General features: G+C 40.0%; 1 protein-coding gene across 2 annotated transcripts in view; it reads right to left on the reverse strand.

Moving 5' to 3' along the window:
* Positions 1–21614, reverse strand: part of LOC105386452 (glycogen-binding subunit 76A) — a 44623-nt gene that overhangs the window by 18902 nt on the left and 4107 nt on the right. Inside the window, exon 1 of one of the 2 annotated variants that reach the window (XM_038118597.2) lies at positions 12112–12228. The exons of the other annotated variant lie outside the window; for it this stretch is intronic. Within the exon in view, the coding sequence (XP_037974525.2) occupies positions 12112–12150 (39 nt within the window). The 5' untranslated portion in view covers positions 12151–12228. Of the gene's footprint in view, positions 1–12111; positions 12229–21614 lie in introns of those variants that run through there. 2 annotated transcript variants of the gene reach the window in all.

Consider the following 21614-nt stretch of genomic DNA (forward strand, 5'->3'; position numbering starts at 1 on the left):
CCCTGCTTCCTCCAGACAACGATCCACAATGAAGCGGAACAAAGTCCCACCAGATGATGCCACCGCCCATGAGCCGGAAGACATGCCCGGCACTCCAGATGGCACGACTTCCGAAGATGACCCGGAAGAACCGGACCCAGAACAAGCTTCCACCCAAAACGATTCGGTGAGGGCACCCACAGGCGACGACGCTCCACCCAGCTCGACGGCACCACCGTCCCCACCCCCACCAGCCTGCCAATCTCCCCCACCCACCAGATCCCAAGCACCTCAAGACCAACACCAGAGACTCCACACCGAAGTCCCCCAGCCACAAGACCCCAAAGTGCCTCAACATCTGCACCAACATCTCACCAACATCAAAGCCGCCCAGCTGCAAGAGCACCAAGCAACGCAGAACCAACCGCATCCCCCAACTCACCAGACAGGCCAGACGAAAATGAACCCCCGGACCCCCCGTCCCCAGACCTAGACTCGGACGAAGAGAGACCGACTGGAAAAAACAAGAATGGACCCAGAAACCAGATCAGCCACCTGACACTCCGAAAGTTCAATCCCCAAAACAGCCTCCAAACAGAACGAAACCTCCGACCCACCCCTCTCCACTCTTCAGCGATGACGCACCAAACACCACTGTGGACCAAACCAATTTATACCAAGCCATGATTTCTTCTTTAGTGGTTGGTGTATAATTTCTCGATCCTACTTGTACAGCGTATAATCGTTGCGCTCCCCTCTAAATACTTGGTATTTGGATGATGGCTGTTTGGGGGGGCGTCCCGAGGAGGTTTTGGAGGATATTGAGATTCTGATACGGAGTTTGAATGCTTTGGGCCTAAGATTAAATCCGCAAAAGTGTGAGCTGTTCTCATGTTCTGGGCAGTTGTCGCAAAATGTGAGTGGACGTTTCAACGCTTTAGTGCCGGGTTTTGTGCAACTGGACAAGGCCCATTTTACCCTTTTGGGTGCACCCGTGTTCCCAGAGGGGGTGCCGAGTGTCTTGTTGTCCAAAATGACGGCACTGGCGGACACTAAACCACTCCTAGGTCAACTCTCGGCGCATGTGGCTCTGACGATTCTGCGGTCGTGTTTGTCCATTCCACGACTAACTTATACCCTTCGAACATCACCTGTATGGCTATGTGGCGTGGAGGCAGCGATGTATGATGAGGCACTGAAGGATCTCTTGGAGGGTATCATTAATAGTAGTATGACAGAGCTTCAGTGGTCTCAGGCAGCGCTTCCAATTAGGCACGGTGGTCTGGGCATCCGCCGTTTGCAGGACACTGAGTTGCCGGCTTTTTTGGCCTCTTCGTCGGGAGTGTTACAGCTAGTCACTCGTATCCTACCATTTAATGGTGACGAGCTGTGCATTCCTTACGCAGACGAGGCCTTGGAATTGTGGCGGGCACGTTGTCCTAGCGGCACGGTGCCGGAGCTGCCGCAGCGCCAACGGGATTGGGATGAGGAGATGTGCCGGGTCACGGTGGCTGCGCTTCTGGCACAGAATACAGGCGCGGAGCTCGCACGTCTGCGAGCGGTATCGCAGCCGGAGTCGGGTCTTTGGCTGCAAGCATTGCCATCGCCGCAAATGGGGACGTTACTGGATGACGATTCCCTGCGTGTGGCGGTGGCGCTGCGCCTCGGCTGTGATATCTGTGAGCCACACTCGTGCGTTTGTGGAGCGACGGTGGACCGACTAGGCCGACATGGCCTTCATTGTGTTCGCAGCGCGGGGAGGCTCTCTCGGCATCAAGCAATTAATGACATCGTCCGTAGAGCTCTCGTCACGGCTGGCGTTCCAGCGGTTTTAGAACCGCCGGGTTTATGCCGTAGTGACGGGAAGCGCCCGGACGGTCTCACTTTGATTCCGTGGGAGCGGGGCCGGTCCGTGCTGTGGGATGCGACGTGCGTTTGTACATTTGCCCCATCCCATGTAGGCCTAACTGCAGTAACCGCCGGTTCCGCTGCAGAGGCAGCTGCAAGGCAGAAGTGCATTAAGTATGGGCAGTTGATGGCTACCTACATCTTTGTCCCGTTGGCATTGGAGACGGCGGGGGTCTGGGGTGAACAGGGAAGGGACTTTGTTAGGGCGATCGGTCGTCGCTTGAGGAGTCGGGGCTATGACAACCGCTCTGGGGCATACCTGATGCAGAGGATCTCCCTGGCTGTGCAGCGAGGTAATGCCGCTAGCATCATGGGCACATTTTCGTCGGTTATGTCTCGGGGCGGTTTATTGACTTAGTAGGTATGTAAGCTTAGTTATTTTTATTTTGCCTGTTAGTTTTAGTTATGTTTTGTATTTATTAACTGTAAATTGTATGGAAACGATGACTATAAAGAAGATGCAAAACTTTTCAACTGAAAAATGTTGATGATGACTGTGGTGTCTGGAAATATAACACGCGTATAAATTAGTTTGGTCCACAACAATGTCCAGCACGTCATCACCAAAGAACAAAGAAAAGCAGGTCAGAGGCCCCGCTCCGCCCGGAAGCCGCTCCGAAGACCGAACCCTCGGAGCACCAAAGCAGCCGAGATCCGGCCCCCGGGTCCACTCCTGCTCCCCCCAACCAGTCCCATCCTCACCCGAATCCGAAGACGAGAAATCCAAAAGCTCACCCCCATCCAACCCATCCGGCATGCTAGAGGATGCAACCGGCTCCGCGCCACCCGGCACTCCCGCAGCCGAGCGGCCCCGACGCCGGGCAGACACCAGTGCAGACACCGAAGCACCCCGAGGTCCTGCAGCCGAAAGACCTCGACACAGAGCCTCCGGTGCCGATCCCGAAGCGCCCGGAAGTCCAGCAAGTGAAGACGACCGACAAGCCGATGAGGACGGAAACGACAGCGCCGCCAAACCAAGCAGAACGCCACCACCTGCAAGCACCCTCACCAAACCACCCCGGGCAGAAACCCGTTCCGAATACGACTCCCCCAAACCATCCCCAGAAACCGCACCATCCCGAACACCAAACGCGTCCCCCAACTCATGGGCAACAGCATCATCCGACAAGACCCCACTCCGCCTCACTCCACTCATTGCAGATCACTATCCAAAAGAAACAAAGAAAAAACAAAACTCCACCAAAGTTCAAACCGGCAGTGTACATTATATATATTGCCACCATGTTTTTTTCATATAAAATATATATTTTTTTTAATTTTTTTTTCGAATTTTAATACAGCTTTACATATATAACCCATACCCAAAGTTTCATTTTTCTGCTACACTTGGATCCTTCTGCTGGTTAAAGGGTTAAGCATCCTTGTAGTAGACTTAGCTTAATACAAATGTTTATCATCCAATGTACTACCGTAACTTGGTGCTTAGTCCTTGTTTATTTATTTACAGCCTAAGGAAACGCCCTTATTATACACGGAGATATTATTTACGGATCTATTAAGGAAGACTTGGCCGTATATACTGTTGGACATTTTCAAACAATCACTTATCAGCATAACAGCCTAGTCGGTGGAAGCTCGGACTGTGGGTCTTCGATCGGGAGTTCGAGTCCCGCGGAAGTCAATTCTTTTTGTTTTTTATTTTTGCCTTACAAGCATTATTTTATTTGCTCATCATTTTAAATGGTGTATTGAACGGCAATTAATAGGTTTTAGGAATTAAGTTAGATTAAGGTTAGTTTTAATTAGATATAGGTTTACTCCGGGTAAATGTCGGTTTCGTTAGGTTAAGGCTTTAGTAATATATACCATTGGAGTGACTGCTATATCCACTTGTATCATTTAAGAACCCCAATCATTACAATGGCGCCCAACGGGTTAATGTTTGTTTTTTAGGTAGCAGTCCCTTCAATTGGTTGTTACAATATAAGGTGGTATTTTTATTGTTTATTATTTTGTATGCTTACTCTATTCATTTGAATTAAGATTGTAAAGTTTATTTACAATAATTCACTTTATTTGCTATCGCTTTCGACTAGAGTCAAATTGCAAAATATATTTTTTTTGTGTAATAATCCGCCAATTTTTAAAGAAAAAGTTATTTTGGGTCTTTAGTTTTTTTGAATTAATATAAAGTACGTTCGGCCATGGATCCCAACCAACTATTAAAAGATGAGTTAGAGTTTGAGCTAGCCTGTAGGGGCATTTACGATGTAAAAACTTGCGCACCGATGAGAAAAATATTAAAAGAAATAATTTACCAAGAGTCTTGTGGAACATCTTCCATAAAATTGAAAGTGCCTACTAATTGTGTAGAGAGGCCATTGGAGGAAATTGAAATCTGTGAAAGTAAACACCGGGCGTTAAAAGCCGCCGTTAATGAAATTCGCGGTAGTCCGGATGCATATAATTTGAAACGCATCCGAACTCGGATTGAACACTTGAGCAATCGGGTAGGGTTCATCGTTCCTTCTGAAGAAATTTTAATAGACCGTCATGCCATAGTACGCAGCAACATTCGGGAACTTATGCAATCTCTAGCAGACTTACAAAGTTCTGATGACATTGAAGGCCAGGAGGAAATATCTGATGAAGTAAAAGAAATCCTACATAAGTCACTTGGAGAGGGAGCTCTAAGCATTATTCATAATATTGATCAGAAACCGTCTCCATCTTGTAATAATAGCCAAACAAACAGTAATCAAAAAAAGATAGAAAGACAAGGAAATTTTATGCGTACTTCTACAGTTGAAAAAGAAACCACAAAACGTAAACTAGTACCAATAAAGGACTGGGGTGTCAAATTTAATGGGGGCAGCAATCCAAGCATTAACGCCTTTCTCGAAAGAATCGAGGAACTAAAGGATGCTCGTAATGCTGATGATGATGATTTATACAGATATGCAATTGATTTTTTTGAGGATGAAGCCCTAATTTGGTATCGTGCCAATCGAGATATTGTGTCAAGTTGGAATGAGTTAGTAGATATTTTATTAGTAACATTCCAAAAACCATTTTATCAGGAGGAGTTACTTGATGAAACAAAAAATAGAACTCAGGCTAAGACTGAAAGTGTCCTCATATACGTGGCAATAATGCAAAACATGTTCAACAGATTACCGACCAAGCTCCAGGAATATCAAAAACTTGCAATTTTACAAAAAAATGTTCAGCCGTATTTTCAGCAAGCCATCTGCAGGGAACATTTTAAGTCTGTTTCTGACCTGGTTCAGGTACTCCGTGTGCTTGAAAACACCAAGCTAAATTGTGATAGGTTTAAAGAACCCATATTGAGTCATGGCTCCCTTGAGCCAGATCTAGCTTTTAAAGGGCAGGTAGGTAATGTAGAACATAGTGGACATAATAGTCATGACATTAACGTCATGGGGCATAACACTATTCAGCAGTCCAGCATATTAGCAAAAGCCAACACTATGAAATGTTGGAATTGTAGATCTTCAGGTCACATCTTTAGGGAGTGTAATCAGCCGCAACAAAGGCTTTTTTGCTTTCGATGCGGTAAATTCGGGGTGACATCAAAAAATTGCCCGTGCTTGAATGTTTCACAAGCGGGAAACGAAAGAGCGGAAGACAAGCCTGCCAGTCGTCTTCCGTAAGAAAGGTAAACGATTATGAATGGCAGAGCTGGCTTAAAACCATATCTGATTTTTTCAATAAGAAAGAACTCTGCAGTTTCCATGTCAGTAAAAGCGATCAACGTTATTACGGTAAAATAACAATCTTAGGGCAAAATTTTGTAGGTTTACTGGATTCTGGTGCCACGGCCTCTGTTATTTCAAAAAACTTTTACGAAAAACTAAAATATTTCGGATTTGACACTCACATTGTCGCAAATGAGAAAATTTCAACCGCTGATGGTACCTGTCATGAAATTAACTCAATCGTTTACTTGCCCGTCCAATTTAATAACTCATATAAAGTAATTACATTTTACATCATGAGTCAATTAAATCATGACATCATCCTCGGAATGAACTTCTTCGGTGCTTTCGACTTGTGCATTGACACAAAACGAAACATAACCTCTAATGCGATTTTGAACTCAGACGTAGAAATCTCAGAAATCGACATCCGAACTTCTATTGTCCCTCGTGAGTCGTTGTTGCCTAATCAACAAGTAGTTCTTGAGTCATTGATTCAAGAAATGAAAACTGAAATAGGCACAGGTCTAGGCAGGACTCATTTACTGGAGCATAGAATAGACACTGGAGACCACTTACCAGTAAATCAACGCCAGTACCCATTTTCCCCACCAATTATGAAGGAATTGGAACAAGAAATACAGGACATGATTGAAATGGATGTTGTAGAACCTTCACACAGCTCTTGGCGATCTCCAGTACTCTTGGTAAAGAAATCAACAGGGAAAAATCGATTATGCTTAGACAGTAGACAATTAAATAAAGTAACAAAAAAAGATTCTTACCCTTTGCCAAGAGTTTCAGTTATCTTAGATAGCTTAAAAAATGCGCAATATCTGTCAACAATCGATTTAAAATCAGCATTTTGGCAAGTTCCGTTAGAGGAGGAGAGCAAGCAGAAAACGGCATTTGGCTTGGCAGGAAAAGGACTTTATCAGTTTAAGGTCATGCCCTTCGGTCTCTGCAATGCATCACAAACCCAGCAACGTCTGATGGACAGGCTGTTCCCGCCACAATTCGAGGGCAAGGTATTTTCGTATCTGGATGATATCGTCCTGGTGGATAGCAATTTTGAGAGCCACATAGCTTCATTGAAGTGGGTGCTGGAGCAATTAAAAATGGCGGGACTAACAGTCAACATGGAGAAATGTCAATTTGCTCGGTCATCGTTGAAATACTTAGGGTACATCGTGGATAAAGATGGATTAAGGACAGATCCGGATAAAGTAGGCGCCATACTAAACTACCCAAAGCCATCGACATTTACAGAACTAAAAAGATTTATTGGGCTCGCAAGCTGGTATCGGCGTTTTGTTCCGAACTTTGCCATGGTAGCCGCACCACTTCATGACATGACAAAAGGAGGTAAAAAAGGGAAGACCGTAACTTGGACGAATGAAGCTGAGAAAGCGTTCATGGACTTAAAAACGGCATTAACGTCAACGCCGGTACTTAAAGTTCCCGACTACAGTAAAGAATTCTCGATACAGTGCGATGCATCAAATTATGGGGTCGGAGCGGTACTCATTCAAGCTTTTGACGGGACAGAGATGCCTATAGCCTACACCAGTCGCAAGTTGACTGACAGGGAGTGCAAATACTCTGCCTCGGAAAGAGAGCTCCTGAGTGTCCTCCATGCCATTGAGCAGTTTCGGCCATACGTAGAGGGCAGTCACTTTAAAGTTATCACGGACCATAGTGCTCTTCAGTGGTTACACAAAAATAAAGATCCCCATGGGCGATTGGCCAGATGGGCCATGTGTCTCCAACAATTCGATTATGAAGTCACACATCGAAAGGGAAAGGATAACATTGTTCCGGACGCACTTTCTAGGGCATTGCCTGAAGAAATAAGCGTCATCGAGATCACACCCTCTGATAAAGACGATTGGTATAAATCAATCGAAAAGGGCATCAGCGAAGGCAGCGCTTCATCTGATTGGGAAATAAATCAACAGCAGTTGTGGAAATATCTGCCATTGAAACAATTCCCGGACGAAAATTACAGCTGGAAACTTGTTATTCCAGAGAAGCTCCGCAACCAAGTTTTAAAGGAATGTCATGACGATCCAACTTCCGGACATCTCGGAATGAAGAAATCGATAAACAGGACTCGACAACATTACTACTGGCCATCATTAATACAGGACGTAAAAGATTATGTCAGGAAATGTCAAGTGTGTGCTAAACATAAGGTCTCTCAGCTTCCGCCATCGGGAAAGTTAGGATTACATAGAGAGGTAACGGAACCATTCCAAATGTTATCAGTTGATTTGATGGGTCCTTTTCCTCGGTCAAAGCATGGTAACACTATGCTTCTGGTGTTTTCTTGCTGGTTTAGTAAGTTTTCCTTGTTATTTCCACTTAGGAATGGTAAAACATCGTTAATAACAAAAATCTTGGAAGAACAAATATTCTTAATATACGGCACACCTAAGGTTATTATTTGTGATAACGGGAAACAGTTTACTTCAAATGAATTTAAAGATTTGGCAAATACATATGGAGTAGAACTTTGGTTCACACCATATTACCATCCTCAAGCAAATCCAACGGAAAGAGTAAACAGAGTAATAGGTACAGCTATCGCTTCGTACATCAATGACAATCACAAGGAATGGGACCATTACATTCCACACATCGGGCACGCATTAAGAACAGCGGTACATGAGGTAACTGGTAAGACACCAGCTTACTTAGTATTTGGGCGAGAAACATCCGTCCATGGCACGAAATCTAGCCATTTTGACTCCAGTAATCCAATTGATTTTAACAGAGATTCCATTGAAGACAAAATTAAACTAAGAAAGGAGATATTTGATGATGTGAATACTAGGTTAAAGAAATCATATGAAACAAATAAACAATATTATGATAAAAGGCGTAGGGTTTGTGAATATCGCGTAGGAGAAATCGTTTGGAAGCGTACCAAACATTTGTCAAATGCAAATAAAAACTTTATGGCTAAACTGTCCCCTAAATTTGAAAAAGCAGTCATTACTGAAAAAATCTCAGCAGACGTGTACAAGCTTAAAAACTTAAGAGGTAAAGATGTAGGAAAGTGGCATTCCTCGGACTTGAAGCGTCTAGGATGAATCCAGGTTGGATTCTTTTGAGGAGAGGGGATATGTGATGAGTGTTGTTTCGTTCTACTGACCAACAGATGGCGTTACTGGTATCGTAAATGGCTATTAGCTTCACATTTCATTAGCGGCGGTATGCCAAATAAAATGTATGAGGGTACTTCTGGTCGACCAGTGCAAAGGTACGACTATTTAGTCATTTTGTGAGAAATTGTAACATTATCGACATCTTTGGTGTAAGATTGATGAGATTTAAGTTTAATCAACTCTGCGTGTTGTGGTTGAATTGTAGTTTTTGTGCATCTTCCGGAATAATAGGGGTAAGTTCTTAAGCATCCTTGTAGTAGACTTAGCTTAATACAAATGTTTATCATCCAATGTACTACCGTAACTTGGTGCTTAGTCCTTGTTTATTTATTTACAGCCTAAGGAAACGCCCTTATTATACACGGAGATATTATTTACGGATCTATTAAGGAAGACTTGGCCGTATATACTGTTGGACATTTTCAAACAATCACTTATCAGCATAACAGCCTAGTCGGTGGAAGCTCGGACTGTGGGTCTTCGATCGGGAGTTCGAGTCCCGCGGAAGTCAATTCTTTTTGTTTTTTGTTTTTGCCTTACAAGCATTATTTTATTTGCTCATCATTTTAAATGGTGTATTGAACGGCAATTAATAGGTTTTAGGAATTAAGTTAGATTAAGGTTAGTTTTAATTAGATATAGGTTTACTCCGGGTAAATGTCGGTTTCGTTAGGTTAAGGCTTTAGTAATATATACCATTGGAGTGACTGCTATATCCACTTGTATCATTTAAGAACCCCAATCATTACAACTTAAATCGGCACGGCGCGGCATGGCCATTAATTTATGTCGGATAATACTAAAACGTCGTACATATGATAAAAGTCGTATGAGTTTAAACGCAAGATCGTGCTCCACTGTATCACTTTCCCGTGAGGTTTATAGTTTCAGATACGAAAGTGATCTAGATTGAAATACCTTCTCGCAATGTGAAATGAATAACAAGTTAGTTTGGTTAGAAAGTTTACTCACTATACTTTTATTTAATGTTAGTTTTACCAGGTTCATGAATTTATGATTGCAAGTGTCATGAGAAGATCAATCTGGTATATAAGGACGTATATATCTATGTAATATAAATCTGTATGTTCGTATGTCCATAGCGACAGAGCTCTAACGTTCAATCATACAGAATGTTCAAAATTTTGATAAAGATAAGTAAGAAGGTAGAGTTTAAAGCCGAAAGGGGGATGATTACGAGACCACCACCATCACCGCAACCCATCACGTTCAAACTGCTGGGGCACGGGTCCCCTACCAATGAAGGAAGAGTTTTTAGGCCTTTGTCCACCACCCCACTCGGGTCTAGTAAGAGTTGGTGGATGAGACACTTCTTTCAAATAGGTACTCTGTCGTCGATTTTCACTTTCCAGTTACTTACTACAATTTCAATAGTTATTGGTGTAACTGTGCTGGTTTACTGATTTATTTATTAATTCAATCCTGACACGGTTCTGATCGGCGCTAAATCAGATGCGTAAAATACCACAAACATCACTTTATGATGATAATATCACTCATCATCTTCACAGCAGCAACTTCTTAGTCAGCAAAAGATAATTCAAAATTCAAATTTAGGTTCAGGATAAATTGGAAGAAAGAAAGGGAAATAAAAGGAATTAAGAAAATCTTGGTGGAGAAATGTCTCGAGGTCACTGAACTTCAGTTAAACTCGCTCGTGCTGGGTGGGCGGGCGCGACCTTCAGCTTTCAGCGACATTCGGATCTCGTATAATAACAGCTATCTGCTATTTAAAGACTTCTATTTATTGCGATTTAGATTTATCCTGTCGTTTAGATTAAGATGAGTTTTGACCTTTCAAATTCAGAACGCATTTTTCACTAAACGCGAGAAAAAGTTAAGTGCTTAAATAAGCTCTGCGTGGGTATTTGTCTGTCGGTGGTTTACAAATAAGTGTTTATTTTGTGGCTACCTGTATCCCGGAATGTCAACATATGTGTGTGACGTGATTTAGAATGCAGACGGTGGTCCAGTGTGTGTGTGTGTGTGTGTGTGTAGCGTGACCGGGCAGCCACCGTGACGGCGGCGTCGCATCCTCGGTCCAGGCGCATCATAACAAATTAGAGTACCTACAATAATATCCACTCACTCTTGAAAGGAAACTATAAAATGCGCAGCAGTGGGATTCTATCGATAGATCGATAGTCTAGAACATAATCACCTCAAAAAGCCAAGATGACTGATTTAATCCAAGAAAAAAAATACTCGTCGCCTAGCTTAAAACTGATGATGACGAAGTAGGCCGGAATATCTCCTGTATTTATTTAAAATCTTTATTGCCTTGATATTCCTTAATGCAATGAGCTTACTTATTCGAACGTTGCCATCACTATAATCCTAAGCTGAAAATTTGTTAAAATCCAGTATACTCTCCTTTCTCTCTAACTAATTCCCCCTTTTTTTTTTAAACGACGTAAAATTTTACAATTATTTGTCGATAGTCATCTACCACCTTCTTAGCCTACTTATCTCTCACTCCATTTCACAAACTACAAAAACTGTAATATAACAGGCTATTTATCGATCACTTCTCAAGTTCTAGAACTGTCCATCTCCCTGTATCATCTGTCAATATTGGAATTAACAAAGTGGGTGGTAGCACCGGTGGCGAAGGCAGATAAAGAGAAAATAAATACAATTCTGTAGAGGCATTTTATAACAATTTCTCAATAAAAGTATCTACATAATTGTGTCGAGAGTTATCTGGCTGTATAAATAACGCGATACAAGTGTGTAGACTGCAGGGACACAAATAAATAGCTTTGAAGTCAGTAAATCAACATTAATGAATGGCCGAAAGGACCTCGCCCCTTGATAACGCTTCCTTTCATCCATCTGGTGGAAGAAAGTTTCCTCTCTCAAACAGATAGATACTAGAAACCTAGTAGGTAAATTACCTAAATATTTGTCGTTTCCAAATAGGTACTTATTAGTGTACCTAGCAATAACTATGTAAATTATACAATGCTAGTATACACTCAAGTAATATAGTAAATAATATAATAGGAACCTAAGTTACTTAATTAGGTACCTAGTTTCACATAAGAAGTCCCCTGACAGTACTGTACAAAATGCATAAAAAATTTACAATATACTGGTTACATGTCAGGTTTAAGTAACTCTAGTTATACTTTAGAGAATGCAGTACGTAGAGATAAAGATCACAGTCTTTATTAGGTATGTACGTTACATAGCTAATAAAAGACGGTGACGATTAAATTAAAAAAAAACATGACAGCTAGAGTTTTAAACATGTGAAGACACCTTAATTATTACTAAGAACATAAAAAAAATATTCAAAATATCTTCTGACAAACTTTTTTTACCGTTACACACGTTATTAATTAACTTACCCGAATATTCTTAATATCCATGGCATTGCACTCGCACATCGTCACTTCCACTGTTGTTTGAACCAATTAACTACGTTTATATTATTAGTATCACAATGTTTATGCCGCACTCTGCGCATGCGCGTCACTGCATGTCGGGGGTTACTCTGAGGTAATTGCTATTGTTCCCGGGGTCCTGCGCAGCCGCAGGAGGGAGCGTGCATCTTATTGGAGGACGCGTGTGTTTACAGTATTGTGTTGTGTTTTGATTCGTTTCCTTTCTAGAGACCATATGATGAGGTCCTGAGGTTTTGAAAGGTGTAACAGCTTATTGATACAATTCGAATAAAACAATAACGTGACAAGAACAACAATCAATAATAAATAGCACGTACGATTATTGTACTGACCATGTAGGTGGAAGGAAAAACAATAATTCTCCATAGTAAAAAGTCACGTGACCAAAAAAGTTTATAAAACCAATGAAATATTTATTTCGCGAATTTTGAAATTCTTATTTAATTTTCGGGCTTAGATATTACATATATAACATGCTGCACACGTAAGTTTCGGCTTAGTATACCCTTTTTGCAACACCCTGCATTTACGGGGTTGGTAGAGGTGCATTGTTCACCCATTTTGTGCATTCGTCATCATTTAATCAACGGATAATTATAAAGCATATACAAAAATATCACAACACCTAAGATAAGTATTATTCAACGGTTTTATTTAGCTCGACCCGTACGGTCTTTACTTTAATCCTCCCAATAAATTATTTCAGATTGTTTATTATTTATAATTAAATATTAATTAGTGCAAACATAAAGCGAAGCCTCGCCAAATTAACCTAGAAATAATTATAAACAATTCCGACCTATGTCGAGCACATGTAGGGAGATAAGTTTGTTTTTTACTGTGCAACGCCTGAGTGTTCCAATTATTATGCGGCTTACTGGTCGCAAGGAGAAGGAGCCGGTATCACTCGCTCAGAGGTTAATGATTTTCGCATGGAAATTTACTCGAATGAGATTACGAGCGGGCAAATAAAACGATGTCACATTGTCTATAAATACATCGTGCGATGCAGGCTGGGAATACACTGACGGCTCCGGCGCAGCGGGGCGGGCGGCGGCGCGGGGCGCGGGGGCGGCGCCCGCCCTAAGTTGACATTCGACATTGGCACCGCCCAATATATTTAAAATGTTTGTAGCAAGTGATTAGCAAATTGGGACCTGCCATTCTGAATGATTGCTTGACGGATTTAGACAATAAATTATAGCTAGTAAATCAAGAGTTTGTTGATGGCTGATTATAATAATTTAATATTGTTTCATTTGGATTAATCGTTGCGCTCTTGGTTTATATATTTCGAAAGATGGTTGTTTTTATCCCTTTAATTGTGTTGCTACTGTTCAAAATGTAATGTTTCTGCCGAGAAAATAATTCATTGTCATAAAAACAGGCCACATCACACTCCATAATTAAATAAACATTATTTACTCAGTAATTGTCCTGAAACAACTGAATATTGCATGCAAAATTGAACAATGAAAATATGAACGCAATAGTTATTCTATACCATACCGATATCCAGAAAGTTAAAGAAGACAGTAAATATGTAAGTCGTATTTAAATAAGTACCTAGCTTCCTACGTACATATTAGTAAATAAGCGACACTATCTACTAGGAACTAGCGCCGGCCACATCCGTGTCAATCCAGTGAGACCCTCACTGCACCACCAGACAACAACATGAAGCCACGTACTGTCGCGGACACGACCACAGTAGCAGTAGCCAGTCCTATCTCAGAATAAATGCGAGTGGAAATCTATACGATAATACGGACCTACTTGTACAAGTTGTTGATTTAACGTGACTAAATTCCTCTAGTGAATAATCTACTGGTGAAAAGCTGATCTAGCGCAAATATGCTTACAATGTGTGAAGTCGAGTGATAGTGAGTTTACTGGCCTCCATTGGACCTCGCCTCGCCGACCGATACATACAATGTTTCTAAAGACAAAACTAACTGTCAACAACTCAACAGTGTATAAGTAACTTATTTGCGTATGGGTTGAGGAGCAAAAAAATACTGAATTCAACAGTCGCAACCGTATCATTTCCGAAGTGTGATTGTTCATTCGTGGCACTCTTTAAATAACGCATTCTACTTCTATAACGAGGAAAACTCATATACCATATTTACTAATCCAGCCAAAGTACCTATACATCATGGTGTTTCTAGGCTAGGTGGTGCCTTAAAACTATAAGTACTGTTGATTTCTGCTTAAATAATGAAATCCTCACGAATGAGTGACTACTTCTATGTAGTCTATGCCAATATTAACTTTCAAGGAAATTAAGCTTGCTGATTTGCAAAAGACAAAGGCAGAACTAAGTCAACAGATCTCAGCAAAGCCGACAGAGTGCAAATAATACAAGAATAAATATGAGTTCGGTGCAAGTTAGCATGAATTTTCCGCTTGCAGCCGCGTCAACAGACTTGACCTCTTTCCTGTAATCCTGCAATTGTGCAGCGACAACGGCGATGACAAATAAAATACCTTCACTGTATTGTAATTTACAATCGGGTGGATAAATTTAGTAAGTACATTACGAGTTTACTACACGACAGTATGGTGCTAATATCAGTTTGACAAAAAGATTTAAATAAACAATAAGACATCATATTCATCCATCGATACTGCAGCTATCAAATCTGACCAAATGTACAATTAACATTTTAATTCACTTCAGTACTATTCTCAATAGGCACTTAAATAGGTTTGTAAGTGAAGTGGTAATAAATGAGATGCGACTCGGGTGCCGGGAATCGAACCCTGTAACTGCGGTCTACCACACCGTCGTCACTCGCCCGGCGCGACGTAACACTTGATATTACTAAGAAATTCTAGTTCTGTTTACTGACACACCCATGCGACTAGGAATCAAATCACATAAATACGAAATAGTACAATTGCCAAAATAAATAGCTACTTAAATAAAGAAAGGATCTTTTGGATTGTACTCATTCAAAAACGGCGATACGGTTCGCGACCTATCACGTGACACCTACAGCGAAAAGCGGGTGACTTGCGAGTCTCCTCTGACTACCCCTTCGAAGAATTACAATCGTGAGCATTGTGTGTATGTAAAGGATTTTTGTCTACAAGTACCCGTCGTTATAATGGCCTGAATCTATCAATTCACCAATAGTGGTCATAACTCCCACTTGGTCAATATTGCATTACAGCTGAAACCAATAAAATTTGATTTTCCTGTTAGACTAACAAACACATTATCTAATACGAGCAGTCTCTACTTTTACTAATAAACAGCGTGATGTTGTGCACTTATTGGAGATAGAACTGATGCAAAATGAATGAGCTGCAGTACAAAAGTCATGCCGACTACTGAGGGTTATAGTTCAAGATAATGCTTAGGTAGTACCACGTAGTAGGTAGGTAGTAATCCTAATCACTGCTTGTTTCATCATAGTGACCCTAGAGGCACTGCGTAGGTAAAGGTAAGTAAACTTTTGCTGTGCAAGTACTTCAAATATCACATACGTCGCTGAAACCAACTCTACACTCAATTCAAACTTAAATTTGAAATAGTCTGTTGTTAAGTTAGCACATAGAATAAGACGACTTTTCGGAAGGCATTTAGTCGTATCGTATCTAGGTAGAAAAGAAAGGTCCGATTATCGGCTTACTGAAACCAACAAAAATCCAAATGTAGCTTAGCGATGAAATGCAAAATAACTTACATACTCGTATATGTAGCTTATCAACAGAATCCACGGAGCAATCTCTTTAAGTTTACACGTTCAGTGATTCAGTACGATCGTTTATCGATACAGAGTTCAGTGCAGTGTAGAGGTCACATAGATTAATCATAGATAGTAAAGTGTTTTATTAATTACCCGTATCAATAAAGCAATAAAACGTATTTGTCCAGGATTTCACGAGCCAACTCTAAGTAATTGCAATTATTATCTTCGATTGACCAAAAAACTTTTAACTTTTTCGTTAGTGTCTAGGTGTGAAGTTGTTAAATAAATGTAATAATTGTATAACACAATCATGTAAGTATTTGGTTTTTTTAATAAGTAATACCTAGATTACTTACCTAGGTCCAGGGAAAGAGACTGTACCTCTTTTCCTGTCCCGATCGCAAATACTTATTATATTTTATAAACAAAATTATCTCCATATTTTAGAAGCTCTGCAATTAATACGAACATTATACAATCTTATCCATTTGTAGTCTATCCTACCCATCTTGTAAATTTACCCCCTTATTCATAGAGAAGTTACAAAACGTTTTAACTAATACACTGTTTTGTCCCTCTCCGACAAAGAACAATTTGTTCTTTGACAGAGAGGGACAAAACAGTTTATTAGTTAAATCGTATTGTAACTTTTCTATGAATAAGGGGGTTAGTATTTACTAGCCAGTTTAACTGTTATCTGAGTGTTTAGCTGCTAGTCACTAGTGGAAACGGAAATAGCCGAATTATCGTATTTAAAAGCCACGTGCTTATTGACAGCATGTCAACTAATATAACAACGCACATGACCTGCGACAACGCTCTTTGTTCCAACAACTTATCTTATTTAATTACATCATGATTTTCCCGCAAGCTTCGCTGCTCTTTGGATTATGGATGGATTTTCCCGTGGTACCTAATTCTGGGATGAAGACTATGTGTGAAATTTCATGAAAATTTATCCAGCAGTATGCCCGTGAAAGATATGAAGAAGACGTGAAGATTATAAAATATTCGTCGATAAATCCATATTTACAAACTTTCAAATTCTCAATAGTTGGCGTAGAATTGTAAGTACTTGTCTAAGTATACATATATTATTATGTAGCGAAAGGCATGCGATAGTATGTGAAAAAGATTAGGTATAATCCTGATCCTGATGGACGTATCTAAGTAACTTCGGCAATAACAATAACGCACGCAATTACCGTGTAACTGAAGTTATACCTGTCATACCGACAACCTATACTATTATTTTATTCGTTTCAAATTGTGAATATGTACGCATAATTCAACGAATGAATACAATTCTAAATACATTTCACATAATTTCTTGTGATAATATTGGTAAGTACCTAATAATTTATCGTTCAAGTTAAATATTGTCATTGCAGAGGAATATTCCACGGATAATAACTAAGTAACTATGTACTGTATATTTGCTTTTACCAATCAATACATTGCTCTTACTTAGTTTGTAAGTAACTACTATCGGTAGAAATTATGTTACTTAAGACCTAGTGAGCTTCTGCTAAAATTAAAAAGTGCCATTAACCATTAACCCACTTACTCCTGAGAAAACTTTTTTCATAGCATTGAAATAAAATTTTACAGGCTTTGTAATAAGGCTATAAGTAATCACAAAAAAATAATAAAAAAAATCTTGCCATCCCGGGAAAGCCGGAAAATGGTGTGTCGTAAAAGACACAGTAGGAGAATCTACTACCTAACATTACTAGAAAAGAGTTTTATTTTGACAAGACCAAAAATTATAACAAATAATTATATATATCACTGATTTATTTAGAATAACTTTACAGTTGGTATATTTATAAAACAGTTAAGTAAAGGAATATCAAAACAACTATAATTAAAAAAAAAACTAGGGTGTATGATAACCTTCAAAGCATGATTTCGGGTGTAGTGTAGCATTGCATTTTACACAATAAAAGTTTGCACTTTTGTGACATAAGACGCATCTCAAACGGTCTTCTCTATATCTTACTAAATGACCTTGGTGGTTGTACTGCAATACCCCAGATAAAGATTGTGATGGCCGTCCGCCTTTGTGACCATCAGTCTTCTTATTGTTTTCAATTAGACTTACAGCAATGTTTCTGCGAAACTTGAGATGATCCCATACTCCTCTTCTACCGTGGAACAACCACGTATCCACTATACAACAGTATTCCCAAAAAACATTTCATCTCCCTGGCTGTCACGTTACCTTCATTATTCTTTTTTGTAGCATATAAGTTAGTAAATTCCACACGAATATTCAAAACTTCTTCATCAAACATGCAATCAAAGTAATCAATAGGATGTTTATCACCACACTGGTCAGGATGCTGTGGGTTATGCCAATCACTGTGCGTAGGCTGAATATCTCGTGAACTCCAAGTATATTTAGTATTTTTGAAGTTGATCGCAGTTGGAGCATTTGCTGAAGTACTAGGTTCAGCAGTTGAAACTGGGTCATCTATTTGCCCTTGCGAGGCTTGTGAAGTAGAAGCACATTCATTTTCAAAATTTAGACGCCGCCTTTTGTTTACTTCGGCTAAGGATAGATCATCTTCACTCTCCCAACCATCACAGCTGTTATCATACTGAACCTGAGCAGCTGCCCTTAGTTGAGATCCGGGCAAGTTTTGGAGTAACACCAAGTCTTCATCTCCAGAATCTTCATCGGTTACCTCAGCATTACAATTTTCCGGTGGCATTATTGTTATAGAATCTGGGATATCATCATCATCATTTTGCGCCAATTCCTCAATAATCTCATTTAGAGAAAGTTTCTTTCCAAACTTCCTGTAATCAAAACAATTGACATCAATAATGGCAGTTCATTTTCCTACTGTATCTTTTACGGAACATGAAAATGATTTGAAAAAAATACATATAAAATAACCTAAAATTATTTCAATTGTTTTACAATGTGTAACCTATGGGATCAAATATTAATTATGAATAAATATATTTATTTTATGCTTCATAAAAATATATATACACTTACCTTGAAGTAGCCATTGAAATATCCTGAATATTCACAAGTTATTTTCCACAATAATTAATAAGTCTAGCTCAAAATCACTAACGCCCATTTAATAAACTGTTTATCAAGCGCCAACTTCAGTCGGAGCAAAAATAAATAAAACTACCCGCAATTTTTTATTTTTTTATTTTGTTGGTGTGTCGTTTAAGACACAGTAGGAGAAAGTGGGTTAAAAACAAACACACACACAGCCTGTAATACTTCATTGTCATAATCTTCACGCTTGGTAGGCGAGTTGTGGAGATACTAGACCACACAAATATATAATACCCAAGCCCCGAGTACAAATAATTATGCTGCCTTTAAACAAACATCTACCCCGGTCAGGGATAGAACCCGGGACCCTCGACACAGAGTATCTTACGACTGCGCCATCCGGTCGCCAGTAATTATAAGGCCACTAGTCTTATACATATATTAGATGAAAGTAAACAAACATATACGCATAGCTACCGATCTACAGCTGTCAAGAGACTCTTGTTAGTCTCAAGTGACATACTTGGCATGGTCATCTTCCACTGGTGCCAAGCGTGCGCCCAGCCCACCTTCGGCATACCTTCCTCGTTTACAGCTTCAATAACAACCACACCATATGCAATCATAATTGAGATCAAAGCAGACACTTGGGAGCTGAATGCGATAGAATCTGACAACGCTAACTTTACAGCAGAAGCAAGTGTCAACACCAAAAACAGTTTTTAGGGCAACAATATATATGTAATTACTGAAAATGACCTCCTTCTTCATTCATTAGGGATACCCATAAAGATATAATAATAATAATAAAGCGGCAGGGCAGCTTGTGGCGAGCTGTTGGGCATTAGCGACCCCACCCACCCGATGCCGGGGAGAACCCCTGTTCCTCATCTCTGGCTTGCCTTCATTGGTTGTCCAGAGTGAACACTGACGAGGAACAGGATCTCCCACCTCTTGCTTGCCTTCATTGGCTGGCTTGAGTGGTGTACCGCTAGAGCAGCAATGCTCGGAGGAAGGAAGTATATCCAGTAAGTGCTTGTAGGGGTCTTGACCGGCATCCGCGATTGCTCTGAGAGCCTTGGTATACCTCTCCATCCTCAGCACCTCATGCCATGTTGCCCCCTTGTTGCTACGTCACTGTTATGTGCTAGCGACTGTTTTGGGGGGCCCATTTAATGTGTGTGCGAGTCACCCCCTGCCTTTTTATCCGTGTGTGAAACATATAGGTCAGGCAGGGGCCATAGTCCTTCCATAGTCCCAGTTACCCAGTCCATTTAGCACCCCACTCCATAGCCCTATATTAGTTTTTCCATATCCTACAATAGTCCTGCACTAACCGGGGGTTTTCCTTGGGTTTACTTCTATAGTTTTCACAGGGAAAATCGTCGGTTAGTGTCACATTACATATAGATTAATGTTGTCAAAAGGGCCTCTACATGTTGGCTTCGGCCCCATGCACGCCTTCCAAATGTCCGGGACCCCATGGTCCCGAGATGGAAAAACAACAACATAATAATAATAATTCTTTATTGCAGGTGTATACCCATAGTTAAAATTAAAAATACAATTTGTTATACTTACTTCTATGGGGCTACCAGTAAAAGAGAAAAAAAACTCGTATTTTACCCGTTTCTAAGTTAGAACTTATTTATACATATGATACCTTTACCTACTAATAATAAATAAATTAATAATAATTATTATTATGTAGTATTAGGTAGCGTAGATATATCAGAGATTGGGTTCTCAAATGAAACGTACAGGCACAAATCCACAACCTCTACCATACTCTACATAAAATTTTTTCCGTAAATTTAAAACACATTACGTGCTTGGTGCGGGACGTTCATGAACGCAAATAACCTAATAAAAATGCATACTTTTTGGAATACTTCCAATTCATACATAACTACCGACAAATTCTTGGATTAATTACATTAGTGCAAACTGACCATGGTGGTTTTATAAACACCTACCTATAGTTATGTTATCTTACATAGTAAGTAAAAAACATTAACTGTCTATTTAGCCAGCGCAATGTTTTTGCTACATAAACGTTAATAAAAAACGCAACAATGATCATATTATTATGTACTGGTATAGATTTAAGCCAAGTACCAATGCTGTTAGGGCAAGAGAGGGTTATAGTTCTACCAATATTTCAATGCACCGTGAACGTGTTTTTAAGACGAAAATACTATAACCCGCCTACTTACAATACATAAATCTGTTGCATTCTGAAATTACCTTACAGACATTATTAATTAATTACAATCGTAGATATAATTTATATTGGTAGATGAAGCGGTTTAATAAAGTAATTAACAAGCACGGAGGGCCAGACCTTTATCAATTACTAGCTGCAATTTACTACTTGAACTTAAAGAGGTAGGATTTACATTACATTTAGGTAAGGTACCATAACCAATTATGATAAATATTTTTTACATGCCTGATATTTATTTACTCACGCAAAAAAATGATAGAAAATATATTCGTATGTTATGAATTAAAAATCAACCTTGTGCTACGATTGCTACGAGACTACGAGTGTGTTCGTAGCGTCCTTAATCAAATACCTATATCAAATTAAAAAATGTTGTGTGGATATACCATTGAGAGGGTACACCCGAGGCTGTTTTGTTCTACGGGAATTATGGGATGTACAATACAGTATACCTACAATGCATCATGAGCATTTAGGAAGAATGCTTCGAATT

This window comes from Plutella xylostella, chromosome 29 (assembly GCF_932276165.1).
Source record: "Plutella xylostella chromosome 29, ilPluXylo3.1, whole genome shotgun sequence".
NCBI lineage: Eukaryota > Metazoa > Arthropoda > Insecta > Lepidoptera > Plutellidae > Plutella > Plutella xylostella.